Below are 22,321 nucleotides of genomic sequence, written 5' to 3'. Positions count from 1 at the left end.
GGTCAGCACAACAGGATTTGTGAGGGAAAGGAGGGATTGTGGGCGGAGCTATGGGTGAGGGGGCGGGGCTACCGGGTGGGCGGGATCGGAGGCATGAAAGCAGCATCACAGGGAAGGGAGGGGACAGTGAGGCCATGACAGTAAGAGCTGAGCGGAGCCGCGCAGGATAAAGCCCCACAGGGAGGAAATTAGCAGTTCGCCCGTATTTCTGCCCCTAAACCCGCCACCCAATAAAGGGTAAGTTCAACGTGTTTATACTGAGGGGTCGGGCTCAGAGACTGCCCGGGGGGGATAAGGATGAATGGGGGGGGGGGGGGGGGGGCAGGTGTAGGAGCTACCTGCTGCCTCACACGGTGGCTTTAACCCTTTCCCCCCATCGCTTCCTATACACACCCGGCCGTACTGTGTAGGGCACCCACTGCTGCTGCTAAGGATGCTGGGAGGTGTAGTCCTGCCTGTATCCCCTTTAGATTGCTAGCTCCTAGGAACAAGCTTTGCTGCCTTGTGTACATGGGACTGATTGGGTTATAGGAACGAATGCCCCCGATATTATAGTATAAGGAGATTGTAATGCACCACAGGGGCCCCTTAGGGATATATAATGTATATGTATAGCGCCAACCTATGCCTCAGCGCTGCTTCTATACAGGGGAACAAACTGACCAATCAGCATACAGGCACAGAAGTGCTGGGCAACAGAGCTGACAATCTAAAGATGTTTTATTGCCTAATGGTAAAATCAGGCCCTTCCACTATTGTTGCACTACAACTCCCAGCAGCCTGAGGCCAAACCCCGACATATGGAATGAAAGTATCTGTTACACGGTGTAATGTGCCCTTTAATCCTCGCCCGACAGTAAAGCAGCCAGCTGTTGTGGTGTTACTACCCAGTTAGCCTGCCCCATTACATGCCCCATTACATGCCCCATTACATGCCCCATTACATGCCCCATTACATGCCCCACACCTGCCCCACACCTGCCCCACACCTGCCCCTGTCCATAGACTTACATGGAAAGTACCTGCTGCTGTCGGTCCAAAAACTCCCTGTACCTGTCATTGGTCAGGAAACCTCCTTGCCTAAACCAATCAGGTTGGCCCGTTTGCCTTATACCCAAGCTCAGCCCCCCTGAGATTCCCTGTATATGGGATTTCTTCTTTGCAACAGTGCCCCCCCACTTACTATGGAATGGTGCAATCTTATTGGTCGGGCCTGAGATTTAGGGGTAATTAGACTTTTGGCATCTTTAAGAGCCACTTGTTGCGTGTCGTTGATCCCTATGGAATGCTGAAATCTGATTGGTCAGATGGGTAGGCTGTTGTGTAACATGGGGGGTAACATGAATATATCACTCATTCCCCCTCTCTTGGTAGGGAACCCCATAACCTGACTGCCCTTACAGTAAGGAACCCCTTCCTATGCTGATGGTGAGATCCCCTTTCCTCCCCACCCCCAATGTATCACTCATTCCCCCTCTCTTGGTAGGGAACCCCATAACCTGACTGCCCTTACAGTAAGGAACCCCTTCCTATGCTGATGGTGAGATCCCCTTTCCTCCCCACCCCCAATGTATCACTCATTCCCCCTCTCTTGGTAGGGAATCCCATAACCTGACTGCCCTTACAGTAAGGAACCCCTTCCTATGCTGATGGTGAGATCCCCTTTCCTCCCCACCCCCAATGAACCACTCATTCCCCCTCTCTTGGTAGGGAACCCCATAACCTGACTGCCCTTACAGTAAGGAACCCCTTCCTATGCTGATGGTGAGATCCCCTTTCCTCCCCACCCCCAATGAATCACTCATTCCCCCTCTCTTGGTAGGGAACCCCATAACCTGACTGCCCTTACAGTAAGGAACCCCTTCCTATGCTGATGGTGAGATCCCCTTTCCTCCCCACCCCCAATGTATCACTCATTCCCCCTCTCTTGGTAGGGAACCCCATAACCTGACTGCCCTTACAGTAAGGAACCCCTTCCTATGCTGATGGTGAGATCCCCTTTCCTCCCCACCCCCAATGTATCACTCATTCCCCCTCTCTTGGTAGGGAATCCCATAACCTGACTGCCCTTACAGTAAGGAACCCCTTCCTATGCTGATGGTGAGATCCCCTTTCCTCCCCACCCCCAATGAACCACTCATTCCCCCTCTCTTGGTAGGGAACCCCATAACCTGACTGCCCTTACAGTAAGGAACCCCTTCCTATGCTGATGGTGAGATCCCCTTTCCTCCCCACCCCCAATGAATCACTCATTCCCCCTCTCTTGGTAGGGAACCCCATAACCTGACTGCCCTTACAGTAAGGAACCCCTTCCTATGCTGATGGTGAGATCCCCTTTCCTCCCCACCCCCAATGTATCACTCATTCCCCCTCTCTTGGTAGGGAACCCCATAACCTGACTGCCCTTATAGTAAGGAACCCCTTCCTATGCTGATGGTGAGATCCCCTTTCCTCCCAACCCCCAATGAATCACTCATTCCCCCTCTCTGGGTAGGGAACCCCATAACCTGACTGCCCTTACAGTAAGGAACCCCTTCCTATGCTGATGGTGAGATCCCCTTTCCTCCCCACCCCCAATGTATCACTCATTCCCCCTCTCTTGGTAGGGAACCCCATAACCTGACTGCCCTTACAGTAAGGAACCCCTTCCTATGCTGATGGTGAGATCCCCTTTCCTCCCCACCCCCAATGTATCACTCATTCCCCCTCTCTTGGTAGGGAATCCCATAACCTGACTGCCCTTACAGTAAGGAACCCCTTCCTATGCTGATGGTGAGATCCCCTTTCCTCCCCACCCCCAATGTATCACTCATTCCCCCTCTCTTGGTAGGGAATCTCATAACCTGACTGCCCTTACAGTAAGGAACCCCTTCCTATGCTGATGGTGAGATCCCCTTTCCTCCCCACCCCCAATGTATCACTCATTCCCCCTCTCTTGGTAGGGAATCCCATAACCTGACTGCCCTTACAGTAAGGAACCCCTTCCTATGCTGATGGTGAGATCCCCTTTCCTCCCCACCCCCAATGTATCACTCATTCCCCCTCTCTTGGTAGGGAATCCCATAACCTGACTGCCCTTACAGTAAGGAACCCCTTCCTATGCTGATGGTGAGATCCCCTTTTCTCCCACCCCCAGTGAATCCCTTAATCCCCCAGAGGAATGCAGAGGAGCCAGAGGGCTGCAGTAGAAGCAGACAGACTAGTCACATTGGGTGATATTTATACAGTTGGGGACAATATGACTGGAGGGCGTTACAATAGTGGGAGGTTCTACCTGGTCGGACCCCCGTTCCCCCCTGTATCAGTCAGTGCCAAGTGTCTGTCTGTTCTTCCCGTATCTGCGGCTCAGTCAGGTTAATAGAGACTGTATGTGGCTTGGCCTCTGGCACAGAACTGGTTAATTAGATATTAGTTTAGTCGTTGGCAGTGGCTAATTAGGCGGGGGCTGAGGGGCTTCCGGAGACAATAGCCCCTGGGTATAGCTATAGGCTCCCCGGTGCATCTAAATACACGGGGCATGTCTGTGTAACTCCCAGTGTAACTCCCAGTGTAACTCCCAGTGTAACTCCCAGTGTAACTCCCAGCAATACTCCCTGTGTAACTCCCAGTGTAACTCCCAGCAATACTCCCTGTGTAACTCCCTGTGTAACTCCCTGTGTAACTCCCTGTGTAACTCCCTGTGTAACTCCCTGTGTAACTCCCTGTGTAACTCCCTGTGTAACTCCCTGTGTAACTCCCAGTGTAACTCCCAGCAATACTCCCTGTGTAACTCCCAGTGTAACTCCCTCTCACCCGGAACATTTCCCCTATTTATGTGTATAAAATATAAACACACAGAACCTGCTGGGCCGGAGCCACCAACAGCCAATAGTCTGCTGGGACTCAGTGTTGTGACTGTCAGGCAAGAATGTTACCCAGGGTTCACTGGGGTCAGGGGTAGGTACAGTGGGTTCCCTGGGTATCTGGGGTAGGTACTTTCTGTGCAGGGGGGGGATACACAGTCCCTCCCAGTGCAGTAGGTACAGTGGGTTCCCTGGGTATCTGGGGTAGGTACTTTCTGTGCAGGGGGGGGGATACACAGTCAGTCCCTCCCAGTGCAGTAGGTACAGTGGGTTCCCTGGGTATCTGGGGTAGGTACTTTCTGTGCAGGGGGGGGATACACAGTCAGTCCCTCCCAGTGCAGTAGGTACAGTGGGTTCCCTGGGTATCTGGGGTAGGTACTTTCTGTGCGGGGGGGGGGATACACAGTCAGTCCCTCCCAGTGCAGTAGGTACAGTGGGTTCCCTGGGTATCTGGGGTAGGTACTTTCTGTGCAGGGGGGGGGGGATACACAGTCAGTCCCTCCCAGTGCAGTAGGTACAGTGGGTTCCCTGGGTATCTGGGGTAGGTACTTTCTGTGCAGGGGGGGATACACAGTCAATCCCTCCCAGTGCAGTAGGTACAGTGGGTTCCCTGGGTATCTGGGGTAGGTACTTTCTGTGCAGGGGGGGGATACACAGTCAATGCCTCCTAGTGCAGTAGGTACAGTGGGTTCCCTGGGTATCTGGGGTAGGTACTTTCTGTGCAGGGGGGGGGATACACAGTCAGTCCCTCCCAGTGCAGTAGGTACAGTGGGTTCCCTGGGTATCTGGGGTAGGTACTTTCTGTGCAGGGGGGGGGATACACAGTCAGTCCCTCCCAGTGCAGTAGGTACAGTGGGTTCCCTGGGTATCTGGGGTAGGTACTTTCTGTGCAGGGGGGGGATACACAGTCAGTCCCTCCCAGTGCAGTAGGTACAGTGGGTTCCCTGGGTATCTGGGGTAGGTACTTTCTGTGCGGGGGGGGGGGGGATACACAGTCAGTCCCTCCCAGTGCAGTAGGTACAGTGGGTTCCCTGGGTATCTGGGGTAGGTACTTTCTGTGCAGGGGGGGGGGGGGATACACAGTCAGTCCCTCCAGTGCAGTAGGTACAGTGGGTTCCCTGGGTATCTGGGGTAGGTACTTTCTGTGCAGGGGGGGGGATACACAGTCAGTCCCTCCCAGTGCAGTAGGTACAGTGGGTTCCCTGGGTATCTGGGGTAGGTACTTTCTGTGCAGGGGGGGGGGGGGGATACACAGTCAGTCCCTCCCAGTGCAGTAGGTACAGTGGGTTCCCTGGGTATCTGGGGTAGGTACTTTCTGTGCAGGGGGGGGGGATACACAGTCAGTCCCTCCCACTGCAGTAGGTACAGTGGGTTCCCTGGGTATCTGGGGTAGGTACTTTCTGTGCAGGGGGGGGGATACACAGTCAGTCCCTCCCACTGCAGTAGGTACAGTGGGTTCCCTGGGTATCTGGGGTAGGTACTTACTGTGCAGGGGGGGGGATACACAGTCAGTCCTCCCAGTGCAGTAGGTACAGTGGGTTCCCTGGGTATCTGGGGTAGGTACTTACTGTGCAGGGGGGGGGGATACACAGTCAGTCCCTCCCAGTGCAGTAGGTACAGTGGGTTCCCTGGGTATCTGGGGTAGGTACTTTCTGTGCAGGGGGGGATACACAGTCAGTCCCTCCCAGTGCAGTAGGTACAGTGGGTTCCCTGGGTATCTGGGGTAGGTACTTTCTGTGCAGGGGGGGGGATACACAGTCAGTCCCCTCCCACTGCAGTAGGTACAGTGGGTTCCCTGGGTATCTGGGGTAGGTACTTTCTGTGCAGGGGGGGGGGATACACAGTCAGTCCCTCCCAGTGCAGTAGGTACAGTGGGTTCCCTGGGTATCTGGGGTAGGTACTTTCTGTGCAGGGGGGGGGGATACACAGTCAGTCCCTCCCAGTGCAGTAGGTACAGTGGGTTCCCTGGGTATCTGGGGTAGGTACTTACTGTGCAGGGGGGGGGGGGATACACAGTCAGTCCCTCCCAGTGCAGTAGGTACAGTGGGTTCCCTGGGTATCTGGGGTAGGTACTTTCTGTGCAGGGGGGGGGGGATACACAGTCAGTCCCTCCCAGTGCAGTAGGTACAGTGGGTTCCCTGGGTATCTGGGGTAGGTACTTACTGTGCAGGGGGGGGATACACAGTCAGTCCCTCCCAGTGCAGTAGGTACAGTGGGTTCCCTGGGTATCTGGGGTAGGTACTTTCTGTGCAGGGGGGGGGGGATACACAGTCAGTCCCTCCCAGTACAGTAGGTACAGTGGGTTCCCTGGGTATCTGGGGTAGGTACTTTCTGTGCAGGGGGGGGAAGAGGCTGTAGTTGGACTTTGGCTCTATAGAAGCCGGGGGCCCCTCCTTCAAGTTACACTTTCCATTCCGTCAGGCGGATACTTTTGTTTTAAAGGGTAACTGTCACTCTCATTGAATCCACTCGGGAGCAGTGAGTGCGTGAGGGTGAGGCTGACACAGGGGTCACATGACATGAGTATATTTCCATAGATTCTGTTGGTCTCTCCCAGTTCCCCTCCGTCTGCTCCAGATGCTCCGTGTGGGAGGGAAGCCCCCCACTCCATATACTGGTCCCAGCCCCCCACTCCATATACTGGTCCCAGCCCCCCACTCCATATACTGGTCCCAGCCCCCCACTCCCTATACAGGTCCCAGCCCCCCACTCCCTATACAGGTCCCAGCCCCCCACTCCCTATACAGGTCCCAGCCCCCCCTCTCTCCCTATACCAGTCCCAGCCCCCACTCTCCATATACCAGTCCTAGCCCCCCACTCCATATACTGGTCCAGCCCCACTCCCTATACAGGTCCCAGCCCCCCACTCCCTATACAGGTCCCAGCCCCCCACTCCCTATACAGGTCCCAGCCCCCACTCCCTATACAGGTCCCAGCCCCCCACTCTCCTATACCAGTCCCAGCCCCCACTCTCCATATACCAGTCCTAGCCCCCCACTCCCTATACAGGTCCCAGCCCCCCACTCCCTATACAGGTCCCAGCCCCCCACTCTCCCTATACCGGTCCCAGCCCCCACTCTCCCTATACAGGTCCCACCCCCCACTCCCTATACAGGTCCCACCCCCCCCACTCTCCCTATACCGGTCCCACCCCCCCACTCTCCTATACCGGTCCCAGCCCCCCACTCCCTATACAGGTCCCACCCCCCACTCCCTATACAGGTCCACCCCCCCACTCTCCCTATACCGGTCCACCCCCCACTCCCTATACAGGTCCCACCCCCCACTCTCCCTATACAGGTCCCACGCCCCCACTCTCCCTATACCGGTCCCAGCCCCCCACTCTCCCTATACCGGTCCCAGCCCCCCACTCTCCCTATACAGGTCCCAGCCCCCACTCTCCCTATACAGGTCCCAGCCCCCCACTCTCACTATACAGGTCCCAGCCCCCCACTCTCCTATACAGGTCCCAGCCCCCCACTCTCCCTATACAGGTCCCCAGCCCCCCACTCTCCCTATACAGGTCCCAGCCCCCACTCTCCCTATACAGGTCCCAGCCCCCCACTCTCCCTATACAGGTCCCAGCCCCCCACTCTCCCTATACAGGTCCCACCCCCCACTCTCCCTATACAGGTCCCAACCCCCACTCTCCCTATACAGGTCCCAGCCCCCCACTCTCCCTATACAGGTCCCAGCCCCCCACTCTCCCTATACAGGTCCCAGCCCCCCACTCTCCCTATACAGGTCCCACCCCCCCACTCTCCCTATACAGGTCCCACCCCCCCACTCTCCCTATACAGGTCCCAGCCCCCCACTCTCCCTATACAGGTCCCACCCCCCACTCTCCCTATACAGGTCCCACCCCCCCACTCTCCCTATACAGGTCCCAGCCCCCCACTCTCCCTATACAGGTCCCACCCCCCACTCTCCCTATACCGGTCCCACCCCCCCACTCTCCCTATACCGGTCCCAGCCCTCCACTCTCCCTATACCGGTCCCAGCCCCCACTCTCCCTATACCAGTCCCAGCCCCCCACTCTCCCTATACCGGTCCCACCCCCCCACTCTCCCTATACCAGTCCCATCCCCCACTCTCCCTATACCAGTCCCAGCCCCCCACTCGGTTATGTACGGCGCCTCCATACGGCCAGTGCGGGGCTGAAACTGCGGCAGAAGGAGAAATAAAGACAAAATTGGGCCTTAAGCATCGTGGGGTTTGGGGCCCTGTAGTTCTTTAAGAGGATTATATAGGGGTGATATAGGGCAACATGGTGCCTCATGGGAAAAAATGGGGATGCTAGGGCAAGATGTCTCCATCTTACCCCACTATCTCCATCTTGCCCTACTGTCTCCATCTTGCCCTACTGTCTCCATCTTGCCCTACTGTCTCCATCTTGCCCTACTGTCTCCATCTGCCCTACTGTCTCCATCTTGCCCTACTGTCTCCATCTTGCCCTACTGTCTCCATCTTGCCCTACTGTCTCCATCTTGGCCCTACTGTCCCATCTTGCCCTACTGTCCCCATCTTGTCCTACTGTCCCCATCTTGTCCTACTGTCCCCATCTTGTCCTACTGTCCCCATCTTGTCCTACTGTCTCCATCTTGCCCTACTGTCTCCATCTTGCCCTACTGTCTCCATCTTGTCCTACTGTCTCCATCTTGTCCTACTGTCTCCATCTTGCCCTACTGTCTCCATCTTGGCCCTACTGTCCCCATCTTGCCCTACTGTCTCCATCTTGCCCTACTGTCTCCATCTTGCCCTACTGTCTCCATCTTGCCCTACTGTCTCCATCTTGCCCTACTGTCTCCATCTTGGCCCTACTGTCTCCATCTTGTCCTACTGTCTCCATCTTGCCCTACTGTCTCCATCTTGCCCTACTGTCTCCATTTTGGCCCTACTGTCCCCATCTTGACCTACTGTCTCCATCTTGGCCCTACTGTCTCCATCTTGGCCCTACTGTCTCCATCTTGCCCTACTGTCTCTATCTTGCTCTACTGTCTCCATTTTGTCCTACTGTCTCCATTTTGCCCTACTGTCTCCATCTTGCCCTACTGTCCCCATCTTGCCCTACTGTCTCCATCTTGCCCTACTGACTCCATCTTGCCCTACTGTCTCCATCTTGCCCTGCTCTAACGTATGAGTAGGCCCCAGGCAGTCTCACCCGCCCGCTGGCACTCTAACAGGCCTCAGCGCTCTATTCTCACATACAGTTATATCTATAGGGTGAGGCTTTTGGTTTCATTGTGTCCCCCACATTGTGTTGCACCCCCAGGTCCCAATGACGCGTCGGGTCCTAGAGCGCCCCTGTACTCTGGCCATGCTTATTGGCTTCCAGTTTGCCTTCATGGTCTACTTCTCCTTCGGTGGCCTCCGCAGCCTGAGCTTTATCTTCGGCCGCTTCGCTGAGCCCAGTTTCGATTACAGCCGCACCCAGGATGTCTACAGCAACCTCTCCCTGGTCAATTCCATGGGGGGGCCCCGCTTCGAGGATGACATCCTGCTGCCTAGGTGCCCGGAGAGGTCCCCTTATTTGGGTAAGTCTTGGGCTCTCCCATACTCTACACTTCCAGAAGCAGGGACTGGTATAGGGAGATTGGGGGGCTGGGACTGGTATAGGGAGAGTGGGGGGCTGGGACTGGTATAGGGAGAGTGGGGGGCTGGGACCGGTATAGGGAGAGTGGGGGGCTGGGACCGGTATAGGGAGAGTGGGGGGCTGGGACCGGTATAGGGAGAGTGGGGGGCTGGGACCGGTATAGGGAGAGTGGGGGGCTGGGACCGGTATAGGGAGATTGGGGGGGCTGGGACCGGTATAGGGAGATTGGGGGGGCTGGGACCGGTATAGGGAGATTGGGGGGGCTGGGGACCGGTATAGGGAGATTGGGGGGGCTGGGACCGGTATAGGGAGATTGGGGGGGCTGGGACCGGTATAGGGAGATTGGGGGGGCTGGGACGGTATAGGGAGATTGGGGGGGCTGGGACCGGTATAGGGAGAGTGGGGGGGGGCTGGGACCGGTATAGGGAGAGTGGGGGGGGCTGGGACCGGTATAGGGAGAGTGGGGGGGCTGGGACAGGTATAGGGAGATTGGGGGGGCTGGGACCGGTATAGGGAGATTGGGGGGGGCTGGGACTGGTATAGGGAGAGTGGGGGACACGCTGGGACTGGTATAGGGAGAGTGGGGGGCTGGGACCTGTATAGGGAGAGTGGGGGGCTGGGACTGGTATAGGGAGAGTGGGGGACACGCTGGGACTGGTATAGGGAGAGTGGGGGGCTGGGACCTGTATAGGGAGAGTGGGGGACACGCTGGGACTGGTTTAACTCTAGTCCCATTGAGAGGAGAAACATGACTTCCTCCCCCTAACCCTATTTCCTGTCCCTTAGTGGGCCCCATTTCCGTCACCTTTACCCAAAACCCCACCCTCAAAAAAGTTCAAGATAAGAACCCCCTGGTGACGAGAGGCGGGGAGTACAAGCCCCCAAACTGCGAGGCCCGGCACCGTACGGCCATCATCATCCCTCACCGGAACAGAGAGACCCACCTGCGGCACCTACTCTATTACCTGCACCCCTTCCTGCAGCGCCAGCAGCTCCACTACCGCATCTACATCATCAACCAGGTGAGTGGGTTTGGGGCAGTGGGGGGCACCCTGGGGGGACATGTTGTGGGGCCACCCAGAGCAGCACATGATTCCCTCTCATTGCCCCTCAGGCAGGTAACGCCACATTTAACCGGGCCAAGCTGCTGAATGTGGGGGTGAAGGAAGCCCTGCGGGACGAGGAGTGGGACTGCCTGTTCCTACACGATGTAGATCTGATACCCGAGAATGACTACAACCTGTATGTGTGCGACCCCTGGAACCCCAAACATGCCTCGGTAGCCATGAACAAATTCAGCTACAGGTGAGGGGCAATTGTTACTTCACTGCCTTCCTGATGCCCTCATCTTTGCTTCTCCTGCATTTGCGTGCGTTTTCATCCTCCTATGCTCCTCCTCTCTCCAATGGCTCCACCTTCTTCCCCATCTCTCTGGTGGTTCTTCCTGCTCCTCCTCTCTCCACTGGCTCCACCTTCTTCCCCATCTCTCTGGTGGTTCTTCCTGCTCCTACTCTCTCCACTGGCTCCACCTTCTTCCCCATCTCTCTGGTGGTTCTCCCTGCTCCTCCTCTCTCCAATGGCTCCACCTTCTTCCCCATCTCTCTGGTGGTTCTTCCTGCTCCTCCTCTCTCCACTGGCTCCACCTTCTTCTCCATCTCTCTGGTGGTTCTCCTTGCTTCTCCTCTCTCCAATGGCTCCCCCTTCTTCCCCATCTCTCTGATGGTTCTCCCTGCTCCTCCTCTCTCCTTTGGCTCAGCCTTCTTCCCCATCTCTCTGGTGGTTCTCCCTACTCCTCCTCTCTCCTTTGGCTCAGCCTTCTTCCCCATCTCTCTGGTGGTTCTCCCTACTCCTCCTCTCTCCTTTGGCTCCTCCTTCTTCCCCATCTCTCTGGTGTTTCTCCCTGCTCCCCCTCTCTCCTTTGGCTGCTCCTTCTTCCCCATCTCTCTGGTGTTTCTCCCTGCTCCCCCTCTCTCCTTTGGCTCCTCCTTCTTCCCCATCTCTCTGGTGTTTCTCCCTGCTCCTCCTCTCTCCATTGACTCCAACTTCTGAACCATCTCTCGGTGGTGGTATTCCCTGCTCCTCCTCTCTTCCCACCAACCCCAACCTGGATTCTCACCTGTATCATCACTTTTTCATTTGTTCCCCCTCAGCCTGCCATACCCTCAGTATTTTGGGGGAGTCTCTGCCCTGACCCCAGACCAGTATATGAAGATGAATGGATTCCCTAATGAGTACTGGGGATGGGGAGGAGAAGACGATGATATTGCCACCAGGTTGGTACAATGGATTATATCCCCTTGCTGTTACACCTTCTGTTCCTTTCCCATCATGTCTCATCCTCATCCTCACTTCCTTCCCGTCATAATCTTCTCACCCCATTCCCCACCCAAGCACCCAATGTAAAATTCACCTTATCATTATCACCTACCTTTTACCCTTCTTTACTCTCTAAATTCCCTGCACTTTCCCCCTTTCTTTATCAGTTGCCACATCTTCTCTCTCTTTCCCCCCACTTCTTCCTCCTTCCAACCTTTTCTGCTCCCCCCATTATTCCCCTTCATTTTATTTCCCATTCATGTTACCTACTTCTCCCAATCTCTGCTCGGCTCCTCCCTCCCATATTCCTCTTCAGTTTCCCCTCCTCCATTTCTCAGTCTCTTGCCCCCTCACCTTTCCCCACCCCAACTCCTCCCTCTCTCCTACTTTTTTTTCCCATTGGTTCCCATTCCCAGACCTTCAGCAGGTGGGCTGCCCTTTACTCCCGGCCACCAATGATTTTGAGACCTTGCCCCATATGGGGTATTTGAGCCATTTGCCCCTTCTCATCACTTGTTTTTTTCTCTCCATGCTGCATGACTCCCCCCTCTCTTCCACTTGGATTTCATTTCTCCACTGAGTTTTCTCTTTTTCTCCCCCCGGATGCTGGGGGTTTCTTTTCTTGCCATATCAGCTGGCAGCAGCAGGTAGGTGACTGGACTGAAACAGGAGAGCAGTGTGAGCCTTTAGGGCCCCCTGTGCCGCTACAGCACCACCAGTGCTCCCACTAACTGTCTGTACCAAGAAAAGCAGGGCATTATGGGTGCCTGTACTGAGGAGAGCAGGGCATTATGGGTACCTGTACTGAGGAGAGCAGGGCATTATGGGTACCTGTACTGAGGAGAGCGGGGCATTATGGGTGCCTGTACTGAGGAGAGCAGGGCATTATGGGTACCTGTACTGAGGAGAGCGGGGCATTATTGGTGCCTGTACTGAGGAGAGCAGGGCATTATGGGTGTCTGTACTGAGGAGAGCAGGGCATTATGGGTGTCTGTACTGAGGAGAGCAGGGCATTATGGGTGCCTGTACTGAGGAGAGCGGGGCATTATTGGTGCCTGTACTGAGGAGAGCAGGGCATTATGGGTGTCTGTACTGAGGAGAGCAGGGCATTATGGGTGTCTGTACTGAGGAGAGCAGGGCATTATGGTGCCTGTACTGAGGAGAGCAGGGCATTATGGGTGCCTGTACTGAGGAAAGCAGGGCATTATGGGTACCTGTACTGAGGAGAGCAGGGCATTATGGGTGCCTGTACTGAGGAGAGCAGGGCATTATGGGTGCCTGTACTGAGGAGAGCGGGGCATTATGGGTGCCTGTACTGAGGAGAGCAGGGCATTATGGGTGCCTGTACTGAGGAGAGCAGGGCATTATGGGTGCCTGTACTGAGGAGAGCAGGGCATTATGGTGTCTGTACTGAGGAGAGCAGGGCATTATGGTTCCTGTACTGAGGAGAGCAGGGCATTATGGTGTCTGTACTGAGGAGAGCAGGGCATTATGGTTCCTGTACTGAGGAGAGCAGGGCATTATGGGTGCCTGTACTGAGGAGAGCAGGGCATTATGGGTACCTGTACTGAGGAGAGCGGGGCATTATGGGTGCCTGTACTGAGGAGAGCGGGGCATTATGGGTGCCTGTACTGAGGAGAGCGGGGCATTATGGGTACCTGTACTGAGGAGAGCGGGGCATTATGGGTGCCTGTACTGAGGAGAGCGGGGCATTATGGGTGCCTGTACTGAGGAGAGCGGGGCATTATGGTGCCTGTACTGAGGAGAGCGGGGCATAATGGTGCCTGTACTGAGGAGAGCAGGGCATTATGGGTGCCTGTACTGAGGAGAGCGGGGCATTATGGGTGCATGTACTGAGGAGAGCAGGGCATTATGGTGCCTGTACTGAGGAGAGCAGGGCATTATGGGTGCCTGTACTGAGGAGAGCAGGGCATTATGGGTGCCTGTACTGAGGAGAGCAGGGCATTATGGGTGCCTCTACTGAGGAGAGCAGGGAATTATGGTGCCTGTACTGAGGAGAGCGGGGCATTATGGTGTCTGTACTGAGGAGAGCGGGGCATTATGGGTGTCTGTACTGAGGAGAGCGGGGCATTATGGGTGCCTGTACTGAGGAGAGCAGGGCATTATGGGTGGCCTGTACTGAGGAGAGCAGGGCATTATGGGTGCCTGTACTGAGGAGAGCAGGGCATTATGGGTGCCTGTACTGAGGAGAGCAGGGCATTATGGGTGCCTGTACTGAGGAGAGCAGGGCATTATGGGTGCCTGTACTGAGGAGAGCAGGGCATTATGGTGCCTGTACTGAGGAGAGCGGGGCATTATGGTGTCTGTACTGAGGAGAGCGGGGCATTATGGGTACCTGTACTGAGGAGAGCGGGGCATTATGGGTGCCTGTACTGAGGAGAGCGGGGCATTATGGGTGCCTGTACTGAGGAGAGCGGGGCATTATGGGTGCCTGTACTGAGGAGAGCAGGGCATTATGGTACCTGTACTGAGGAGAGCAGGGCATTATGGTGCCTGTACTGAGGAGAGCAGGGCATTATGGGTGCCTGTACTGAGGAGAGCAGGGCATTATGGGTGCCTGTACTGAGGAGAGCAGGGCATTATGGGTACCTGTACTGAGGAGAGCGGGGCATTATGGGTGCCTGTACTGAGGAGAGCGGGGCATTATGGGTGCCTGTACTGAGGAGAGCGGGGCATTATGGGTGCCTGTACTGAGGAGAGCGGGGCATTATGGTTCCTGTACTGAGGAGAGCAGGGCATTATGGGTGCCTGTACTGAGGAGAGCAGGGCATTATGGGTGCCTGTACTGAGGAGAGCAGGGCATTATGGGTGTCTGTACTGAGGAGAGCAGGGCATTATGGTGCCTGTACTGAGGAGAGCAGGGCATTATGGGTGCCTGTACTGAGGAGAGCAGGGCATTATGGTGCCTGTAGTGAGGAGAGCAGGGCATTATGGGTGCCTGTACTGAGGAGAGCGGGGCATTATGGGTGCCTGTACTGAGGAGAGCGGGGCATTATGGGTGCCTGTACTGAGGAGAGCGGGGCATTATGGGTGCCTGTACTGAGGAGAGCGGGGCATTATGGGTGCCGGTACTGAGGAGAGCGGGGCATTATGGGTGCCTGTACTGAGGAGAGCAGGGCATTATGGGTGCCTGTACTGAGGAGAGCAGGGCATTATGGGTGCCTGTACTGAGGAAAGCAGGGCATTATGGTTCCTGTACTGAGGAGAGCAGGGCATTATGGGTGTCTGTACTGAGGAGAGCGGGGGCATTATGGGTGCCTGTACTGAGGAGAGCGGGGCATTATGGGTACCTGTACTGAGAGAGCGGGGCAATTATGGGTGCCTGTACTGAGGAGAGCAGGGCATTATGGGTGCCTGTACTGAGGAGAGCAGGGCATTATGGGTGTCTGTACTGAGGAAAGCAGGGCATTATGGTTCCTGTACTGAGGAGAGCAGGGCATTATGGGTGCCTGTACTGAGGAGAGCAGGGCATTATGGGTGCCTGTACTGAGGAGAGCAGGGCATTATGGGTGCCTGTACTGAGGAGAGCAGGCATTATGGTTCCTGTACTGAGGAGAGCAGGGCATTATGGGTGCCTGTACTGAGGAGAGCAGGGCATTATGGGTGCCTGTACTGAGGAGAGCAGGGGCATTATGGGTGCCTGTACTGAGGAGAGCAGGGCATTATGGGTGCCTGTACTGAGGAGAGCAGGGCATTATGGGTGCCTGTACTGAGGAGAGCAGGGCATTATGGGTGTCTGTACTGAGGAGAGCAGGGCATTATGGGCCTGTACTGAGGAAAGCAGGGCATTATGGGTGCCTGTACTGAGGAGAGCAGGGCATTATGGGTGCCTGTACTGAGGAGAGCAGGGCATTATGGTGCCTGTACTGAGGAGAGCAGGGCATTATGGGTGCCTGTACTGAGGAGAGCAGGGCATTATGGGTGCCTGTACTGAGGAGAGCAGGGCATTATGGGTGCCTGTACTGAGGAAAGCAGGGCATTATGGGTGCCTGTACTGAGGAGAGCAGGGCATTATGGGTGCCTGTACTGAGGAGAGCAGGGCATTATGGGTGTCTGTACTGAGGAGAGCAGGGCATTATGGGTGCCTGTACTGAGGAAAGCAGGGCATTATGGGTGCCTGTACTGAGGAGAGCAGGGCATTATGGGTGCCTGTACTGAGGAGAGCAGGGCATTATGGTGCCTGTACTGAGGAGAGCGGGGCATTATGGTTCCTGTACTGAGGAGAGCGGGGCATTATGGGTGCCTGTACTGAGGAGAGCGGGGCATTATGGTGCCTGTACTGAGGAGAGCAGGGCATTATGGTTCCTGTACTGAGGAGAGCGGGGCATTATGGTGCCTGTACTGAGGAGAGCAGGGCATTATGGGTGCCTGTACTGAGGAGAGCAGGGCATTATGGGTGTCTGTACTGAGGAGAGCGGGGCATTATGGGTGCCTGTACTGAGGAGAGCGGGGCATTATGGGTGCCTGTACTGAGGAGAGCGGGGCATTATGGGTGTCTGTACTGAGGAGAGCGGGGCATTATGGGTGCCTGTACTGAGGAGAGCGGGGCATTATGGGTGCCTGTACTGAGGAGAGCAGGGCAATATGGGTGTCTGTACTGAGGAGAGCGGGGCATTATGGGTGCCTGTACTGAGGAGAGCGGGGCAATATGGGTGTCTGTACTGAGGAGAGCGGGGCATTATGGGTGCCTGTACTGAGGAGAGCGGGGCATTATGGGTGCATGTACTGAGGAGAGCAGGGCATTATGGTGCCTGTACTGAGGAGAGCAGGGCATTATGGGTGCCTGTACTGAGGAGAGCAGGGCATTATGGGTGCCTGTACTGAGGAGAGCAGGGCATTATGGGTGCCTCTACTGAGGAGAGCAGGGCATTATGGTGCCTGTACTGAGGAGAGCGGGGCATTATGGTGTCTGTACTGAGGAGAGCAGGGCATTATGGGTGTCTGTACTGAGGAGAGCAGGGCATTATGGGTGCCTGTACTGAGGAGAGCAGGGCATTATGGGTGCCTGTACTGAGGAGAGCAGGGCATTATGGTGCCTGTACTGAGGAGAGCGGGGCATTATGGGTGCCTGTACTGAGGAGAGCAGGGCATTATGGGTGCCTGTACTGAGGAGAGCAGGGCATTATGGGTGCCTGTACTGAGGAAAGCAGGGCATTATGGGTGCCTGTACTGAGGAGAGCAGGGCATTATGGGTGCCTGTACTGAGGAGAGCAGGGCATTATGGGTGCCTGTACTGAGGAGAGCAGGGCATTATGGGTGTCTGTACTGAGGAGAGCAGGGCATTATGGGTGCCTGTACTGAGGAGAGCAGGGCATTATGGGTGTCTGTACTGAGGAGAGCAGGGCATTATGGGTGCCTGTACTGAGGAGAGCAGGGCATTATGGGTGCCTGTACTGAGGAGAGCAGGGCATTATGGTGCCTGTACTGAGGAGAGCGGGGCATTATGGGTGCCTGTACTGAGGAGAGCAGGGCATTATGGGTGCATGTACTGAGGAGAGCAGGGCATTATGGGTGCCTGTACTGAGGAAAGCAGGGCATTATGGGTGCCTGTACTGAGGAGAGCAGGGCATTATGGGTGCCTGTACTGAGGAGAGCAGGGCATTATGGGTGCCTGTACTGAGGAGAGCAGGGCATTATGGGTGTCTGTACTGAGGAGAGCAGGGCATTATGGGTGCCTGTACTGAGGAAAGCAGGGCATTATGGGTGCCTGTACTGAGGAGAGCAGGGCATTATGGGTGCCTGTACTGAGGAGAGCAGGGCATTATGGTGCCTGTACTGAGGAGAGCGGGGCATTATGGTTCCTGTACTGAGGAGAGCGGGGCATTATGGGTGCCTGTACTGAGGAGAGCAGGGCATTATGGGTGCCTGTACTGAGGAGAGCAGGGCATTATGGTTCCTGTACTGAGGAGAGCGGGGCATTATGGTGTCTGTACTGAGGAGAGCGGGGCATTATGGTGCCTGTACTGAGGAGAGCAGGGCATTATGGTTCCTGTACTGAGGAGAGCGGGGCATTATGGTGCCTGTACTGAGGAGAGCAGGGCATTATGGGTGCCTGTACTGAGGAGAGCGGGGCATTATGGGTGTCTGTACTGAGGAGAGCGGGGCATTATGGGTGCCTGTACTGAGGAGAGCGGGGCATTATGGGTGTCTGTACTGAGGAGAGCGGGGCATTATGGGTGTCTGTACTGAGGAGAGCGGGCATTATGGGTGTCTGTACTGAGGAGAGCGGGGCATTATGGGTGTCTGTACTGAGGAGAGCGGGGCATTATGGGTGTCTGTACTGAGGAGAGCGGGCATTATGGGTGTCTGTACTGAGGAGAGCGGGGCATTATGGGTGTCTGTACTGAGGAGAGCGGGGCATTATGGGTGCCTGTACTGAGGAGAGCGGGGCATTATGGGTGCCTGTACTGAGGAGAGCAGGGCATTATGGGTGCCTGTACTGAGGAGAGCAGGGCATTATGGTGCCTGTACTGAGGAGAGCAGGGCATTATGGGTGCCTGTACTGAGGAGAGCAGGGCATTATGGTGCCTGTACTGAGGAGAGCAGGGCATTATGGGTGCCTGTACTGAGGAGAGCAGGGCATTATGGGTGCCTGTACTGAGGAGAGCAGGGCATTATGGTGCCTGTACTGAGGAGAGCAGGGCATTATGGGTGCCTGTACTGAGGAGAGCAGGGCATTATGGGTGCCTGTACTGAGGAGAGCAGGGCATTATGGGTGCCTGTACTGAGGAGAGCAGGGCATTATGGGTGCCTGTACTGAGGAGAGCAGGGCATTATGGTGCCTGTACTGAGGAGCCAGGGGGCAGTATGGGGCGCCGCAGCCAGGGGGCAGTATGGGGCGCCGCAGCCAGGGGGCAGTATGGGGCGCCGCAGCCAGGGGGCAGTATGGGTCGCCGCAGCCAGGGGGCAGTATGGGGCGCCGCAGCCAGGGGGCAGTATGGGGCGCCGCAGCCAGGGGGCAGTATGGGGCGCCGCAGCCAGGGGGCAGTATGGGGCGCTGTGTGCCCTGGGCAAAGCATTTATACCTGACGTCTCTGTGCCATTTGCTGCCCAGGAACCATTGGCCTCTGTACTCAGGGAGAGTATTACAGGTCTCAGCACTAAGTGAGGCAAAAAATTGCATTCTGGGTAGAGAGGTGCATTGTGGATCTGTGGTACAGCACATAGAATTAACCCCGGGACTCCCCATTCCTCTCTCCCAGGGGGCCGGTATTTGGGGTAGTGATTGGTTTCTCACAAAGGGATCTGTGCCGCACCCAATGGTGCCCTAGGGACAGCGCCACCAATAGAGACTCTGCCGCCATAACTGTATCCCATGTCTCTTTAGGGTTCGGCTGGCCGGCATGAAAATCACCCGCCCGTCGGTCTCTGTGGGGCACTATAAGATGGTCAAGCACAAGGTCGACCAGGGCAACGAGGAGAACCCGCACAGGTGAGGCCCAAAGCCCAAATCCCGAGGGCCCCCTTAGCCAATGGGGCCCCTAAGAACCTCTCGCTCACTTCCCCTGCAGGTTCGACCTCCTCATCAGGACCCAGAGAATGTGGAAGGCGGACGGCATGAACTCGCTGACCTACACGCTGCTCGAGAGAGCGCTGGAACCCCTCTACACCAACGTGACGGTAGATGTGGGGGAGGACCCCCGGGCAAAGAAACCCCTCCGAAACCGGGGTCCGACCCCTCCAGCAATCAGGCGCTACGTCAACGTGACCAGCAACCCCCCTATCGACAGCCAAATCAAGAAGCCCAACGATAATCCCACCAACGACTCTGCTATCAATGGGGCAGAACTATTTGCAGAAGGAATTAAGGGCCCCGCTGTGGCCCCGGCTCCGGTGGTTGCCGAGAAAGTGCCCCTGCCCGGGGCAAATGACCCAGACAGAGCAATAGGGCAGGAGCAGCAGATACGAGAGGTTCGGAGCGCGCAGGATGAGAAAGGGAAAGAAGCAAAGGCCGAGGTACAAAAAGTGCAAGCTCAGGGGGCACAGAGCAGTCCTCCCGTCTAAAGGAACTGGGCGGGGCCTCTCTCAAAGCTTCTGATTGGTTGCTGCTGCTCGGAGACGATTAGGGCGGGAGTCGGATGCTTCTACCTGCGTGCTGTCTTTTATTTTTGTGTTATATTTGCAGCAGTGAGAGCTGAATGTGGGAGATTATGGGATGTCGTTGTTGCCCTGGAGATTATGGGATGTCGTTGTTGTTGCCGCCAGCGCCATTCCTTAGCCAGGAGCTCGGGTATAATGGCCGACCCCATTCCTACAGCAGGGGAATGTGTGCCTCTGGGGGTGCCTTCTCCCAAAAACTGATCCCCCCCACCCAGAGACTGCTAATGGGGCCAGCGGGCCCCCTGGATATATATGAAGGATATTGCCGCCAATGTAATGCCCTTAGCTGCTGGGGGATCCCAAAATGGCCGACCAATTGGGGATCCCCAAGGCAACAATAATCCTATAAAATCATTTTAGGCCTCAGGAGAAGCTGTAGGCGGGGGTGGGAGGAGCTTCCCTTTCCCCAAACCAATGTCACTACTGTGCTGTTTCATAAATAACCGGTGCCTCGGGGGTGGGATTGAGGAGGGGGGGTACAGGAGCCACTGTGAATATAGAAGCTACGCTGCCTTGTCCCTCAGCACTGCCTCACCAAATCCAGTACAGGCGGCAGCGGCTGCCCTACAGCCGGAGATAGCAAGGTTGTACATAGAAACGATGGCTATATTTTTTAAAGGGTAACTTAACGTTCGGTGCTGTGCACTGACCACTATAGTAGAATCATTCCCCCCCCCTCCCCGATTCTGATTCCCAGAGGGAATGATGGGAAAAAAAATCGAATCTTCTGTCCCACGCCGAACACGTTGGTGTCGTTCTTGCAGGAAACGAGTACGAATGCGTCAGTATTTATTCGCCGGAATAAAAAAAAAAGTGTTTTCAATCCGGACCCCTTCAGGGCGGCCCCCCGGCTGGACCCTCTCTGTAGGGGGACGGGGGCCACGATGTATTCACTTGACTGATGTCCAACCAGGAATCTGCCTCTGATCTTATTTAACAGGTTTTATGGGTAATTTATTGAGAGAAATATATATATATATTGTATATAGCGCCACGCACTGACCCTTCTCAGTGGCATTTCACGATGAACTGTGGTTGAAGTGATTTCATTTAAATTAAAGTCAATAAAATGCTTTTTTTTTTTTTTTTAATTAACCGGTCTAATTACACTTGCCCTTCTTTTGGGGTGGGCGGGGGAAGAAAATGACAAGAAAGGGGTGCTTTGACTTTAAATTAACTCTTCATATGCCCGAGATCATTTGCAATTGATTTTTACTTTTTTTGGGTGTTTGCGATTTTTTGTTCTGCAGCTTGGAATTTCAGCAGCTATCGGGTTGCTAGGGCTTTGCTTACCTTAGCAACCAGGCAATGGTTTGAATGAGAGACTGGAATATGAATAATATGGGGTAATAATAATAATAACAATATCTAGCAATAACAATAATGGTAAAATGGTGGCCTCACAGAGAAGTGGGTTTTAGGCTGTCAGGCAAATAATTTAAAAACTATAAAAAAAAAAAAAACACGAAGACCAATTGCAAAGTTGCTAGGCATAGGGCATTCTATAACCTATACAGTGGCTTGCAAAAGTATTCAGCCCCCTTGAACTTTTCCACATTTTGTCACATTACAGCCACAAACATGAATCAATTTTATTGGAATTCCACGGGAAAGCCCAATACAAAGTGGGGTACACGGGAGAGACCAATACAAAGTGGGGTACACGGGAGAGACCAATACAAAGTGGGGTACACGGGAGAGACCAATACAAAGTGGGGTACACGGGAGAGACCAATACAAAGTGGGGTACACGGGAGAGACCAATACAAAGTGGGGTACACGTGAGAAGTGGAAGGAAAATCATACATGATTCCAAATATTTTTTACAAATAAATAAGTGCAAAGTGGGGTGTGCGTAATTATTCAGCCCCCTTTGGTCTGAGTGCAGTCAGTTGCCCATAGACATTGCCTGATGAGTGCTAATGACTAAATAGAGTGCCCCTGTGTGTAATCTAATGTCAGTACAAATACAGCTGCTCTGTGACGGCCTCAGAGGTTGCTAAGGGAATATTGGGAGCAACAACACCATGAAGCCCAAAGAACACACCAGACAGGTCAGGGATAAAGTTATTGAGAAATATAAAGCAGGCTTAGGCTACAAACAGATTCCCAAAGCCTTGAACCTCCCACGGAGCCCTGTTCCACCGATCATTCAGAAATGGCAGGAGTATGGCACAACTGTAACCCTACCCAGGCACGGCCCCCCCTAAACTCACAGGCCCAACAAGCGCTGATCAGAAATGCAGCCAAGAGGCCCATGGTGACTCTGGGGGGGCTGCAGAGATCTACAGCTCAGGGGGGGGAATCTGTCCGACAACTATTAGTCGTGGACTGCACAAAGTTGGCCTTTATGGAAGAGGGGCAAGAAGAAAGCCATTGTTAACAGAAAACCATAAGAAGTCCCGTTTGCAGTTTGCCACAAGCCATGTGGGGGGGGGGGGGGGGGGGG

General features: G+C 55.2%; 2 protein-coding genes across 2 annotated transcripts in view; both read left to right on the top strand.

The window, feature by feature from the left end:
- The first annotated feature begins 127 nt into the window (after positions 1–127).
- b4galt3 (beta-1,4-galactosyltransferase 3) lies at positions 128–20,967 on the top strand. Its single transcript, XM_031891311.1, has 7 exons — positions 128–237; positions 9,115–9,376; positions 10,222–10,457; positions 10,550–10,740; positions 11,586–11,708; positions 19,100–19,204; positions 19,284–20,967. Exons 2-7 carry the CDS (start codon positions 9,121–9,123, stop codon positions 19,774–19,776), a joined length of 1,404 nt encoding a protein of 467 aa, XP_031747171.1. The 5' UTR covers positions 128–237; positions 9,115–9,120; the 3' UTR covers positions 19,777–20,967.
- The window catches only part of LOC116406683 (beta-1,4-galactosyltransferase 3-like), a 78,293-nt gene continuing 56,159 nt past the window's right edge, over positions 188–22,321 (top strand). The window contains exon 1 of the mRNA XM_031891312.1: positions 188–237. The gene's annotated coding sequence lies outside the window, so the exon portion shown is untranslated. The remainder of the gene's footprint in view (positions 238–22,321) is intronic.

This window comes from Xenopus tropicalis, chromosome 8 (genome assembly GCF_000004195.4).
Source record: "Xenopus tropicalis strain Nigerian chromosome 8, UCB_Xtro_10.0, whole genome shotgun sequence".
NCBI lineage: Eukaryota > Metazoa > Chordata > Amphibia > Anura > Pipidae > Xenopus > Xenopus tropicalis.
This window is presented reverse-complemented; position numbering and strand designations above follow the sequence as displayed.